Source organism: Priapulus caudatus, unplaced genomic scaffold, assembly GCF_000485595.1.
Source record: "Priapulus caudatus unplaced genomic scaffold, Priapulus_caudatus-5.0.1 Scaffold785, whole genome shotgun sequence".
NCBI classification, from domain to species: Eukaryota; Metazoa; Priapulida; class Priapulimorpha; order Priapulimorphida; family Priapulidae; genus Priapulus; species Priapulus caudatus.
This window is the reverse complement of record NW_014577846.1, coordinates 143620-146119: the sequence shown is the minus strand read 5'-3', so window position 1 is coordinate 146119 and position 2500 is coordinate 143620. Positions and strand designations below refer to the sequence as shown.

Below are 2500 nucleotides of genomic sequence, written 5' to 3'. Positions count from 1 at the left end.
AGAGAGAGAGAGAGAGAGAAGATACTAAGTATTGTAGCAAAAGGGAGAGAAACAGAAATGAAACATATAACTATGGATAGATAGCGATGGATAGATATGGGACAGAGATATAAGACACGAAGTAACGTGGCTACGGGAGAGAGACAGAGACGAGACAACGAGTAATATAAGGACAAGAAAAGAAATGAGATGCTAAGTAACACAGCTACGGGATGGATGTTTTGATGCGCACCTTCTCTAAGCATGTCACGCTCTAAATTGAATGCTTAATGTCGGCGCTAAGTTATTGCTTTGGGCGTCAGGTCGCCGACGTGTCCCCGCCCTATTCCTGTATATTGGTATAGCCAGGGACCTTCGGCAGAGCAGTGCCACCACGTTGAAGTAGCGATTCGAGTACCGTACTTTCGATTACGACTTACGATTCGAGTTACGAGTACGGATCGAGCGAGGGTGGACTTTTCGATGAGCACCTTCTCTAGGCATGCCACGCTCTAAATTAAATGCTTAATGTCGGCGCTAAGTCATTTGCTTTGGGTAATAGATCGCCGACGTGTCCGCGCCCTATTCCTGTAGGTATATTTGTATAGGCAGTATAGCAATTCCAGTGTACTTCGGCAGAGCAGTGCCACCACGTTGAAGTAGCGAGTGTGGGGTTTTCGATGAGCACAGTCTCTAGGCATGCCACGCTCTAAATGCTTTCCATGAACAAAATAAATGTGTGTAACGGCATAGTCATGATCTCTTTAATGTGTTTTGACGCCACAGGATGGCGCTACGTTAGCGACTGATTTATGATTGATAAATGATTTAGCGATGATTTAGCGATTATGATTTATGATTTATGATTTAGCGATTGATAAATGAGATGATCTGACGGAACTTTATAAAAATGAATACGTGTAAAAGAGTTGCAGTAGGTTTAAAGCGTAACAGTTTGCGGGATTATTTTGGCACTTCAACTTGTTATGCTAGGACACAGTTATGTCACACATACGTATTGCCAGATAGTGAATTGAAGTCTTCTTATGATGCTGTTATTGTAGGAGGTGGTAAGTTATCTGCGCAATCACAGGCCCTTGGAGGCTCAAGTTTCAAGAAGAGTAGGCCTAGCCTAAAAGAGCGAAGCGGCCTAGGCTCTTTTACTCTTCTTGAAACTTGAAACTTGAGCCTTCAAGGGCCTGTGGTGCAATACTGAATACTGTCATTGACATCAGTGTGAGTCACTGAGTCGTAGATACAATTATGTAACCCACAACACAGGATAGGCCCTATCCTGTGTTTGGGTAGACCTAGCTCTAGTACTATAGCCCGCGGATCGCTGCCGCAGGCCGCGGACCCTGCGGCAGCGATCCGCGGGCTATAGTACTAGAGCTAGGGTAGACCGAATAATTCTGTCCCATATAACCTTTTTTATATTTTGGTGAGGGTTATATTGGGACAGAACGGGGTTCATTGAAATTTCGTGAGATCGCATGCAAAATGCATGCGCTGGTAATGCGGCTCGTACGCCGCTATTGGCGCGGGAAAAAACCTACCGTTCCCTTCTACATGGCTTTACCTTGCTACTGATATGTGTATACATTCACTTCAATCGTTATTTACTTCATAAACGATTGTTTTTCAGAAACCCCGCTTCATTAACTTTAGTAAATTACGTTGGCCATTTACAAACAATCAGTCCAATCACAGCGAGTCTATCAGGCCTCCTGCAGCGCCACAGATACAAGCGAGAACCAGGGGCTATTGTAAGACTCGCTGTGATTGGTCTGATTGTTTGTCAATGGCCAACGTAATTTACTAAAGTTAATGAAGCGGGGTTTTTCTGAAAAACAATCTTTTAAGAAGTAAATAACGATTGAAGTGAATGTATACGCATAACAGTAGCAAGGTAAAGTCATGTAGAAGGGAAAGGGAGGTTTTTTTGCGCGCCAATGCGGCGTACGGGCCGCATTGCCATTAGCAGCGCATGCATTTTGCATGCGATCTCACGAAATTTCAATGAACCCCGTTCTGTCCCAATATAACCTTCACCAAAATATAAAAAAGGTTATATGGGACAGAATTATTCGGTCTAGTGTTTGGGTTACATTATTGTATCTAACCGAGTCGGTGAGTGACTGTGTCTGACGGTCTGTGCCACAGGAACGTTTCAATAGGGCCTACTACTACTACTAGTACTAGTAAAATGATGGTAAATAAACACGAAATGTATTTACTACCAAAGACTTAATGTTAATTTTCTCTACTCTATTTCGCCTATTATTGCCGATAACTTCCTGTAAATGCCGTTCAAATGCTCCTCTGCAACACACATGTACACCGCACGCACGCCGCTGTGCACAAACAACAAGAATAAAGAATAAACTTGGTAGTGAATACATTTCGTGTTTATTTACCATAATTTTATTATTGAAACGTTCCAAGTGCCTGTGGTCTGTGCCACGTTGTTGAGTCTGAGGTGGATCCGAAATGCTTAAATTTCACATGAAGCCTATAGCTG

General features: G+C 43.0%; 1 protein-coding gene across 5 annotated transcripts in view; it reads left to right on the top strand.

Annotated features, from left to right (window-relative positions):
* Positions 1-806: 806 nt before the first annotated feature.
* Positions 807-2500, top strand: part of LOC106813515 (pyridine nucleotide-disulfide oxidoreductase domain-containing protein 2-like) — a 20744-nt gene continuing 19050 nt past the window's right edge. For 4 of the 5 annotated variants that reach the window (XM_014817667.1, XM_014817669.1, XM_014817665.1 and 1 more), the window contains exon 1: positions 807-1049. In XM_014817667.1, coding sequence (XP_014673153.1) covers positions 890-1049 — 160 coding nt within the window. In that variant the 5' untranslated portion in view covers positions 807-889. The remainder of the gene's footprint in view (positions 1050-2500) is intronic. The other variant, XM_014817670.1, reaches the window with a different exon arrangement.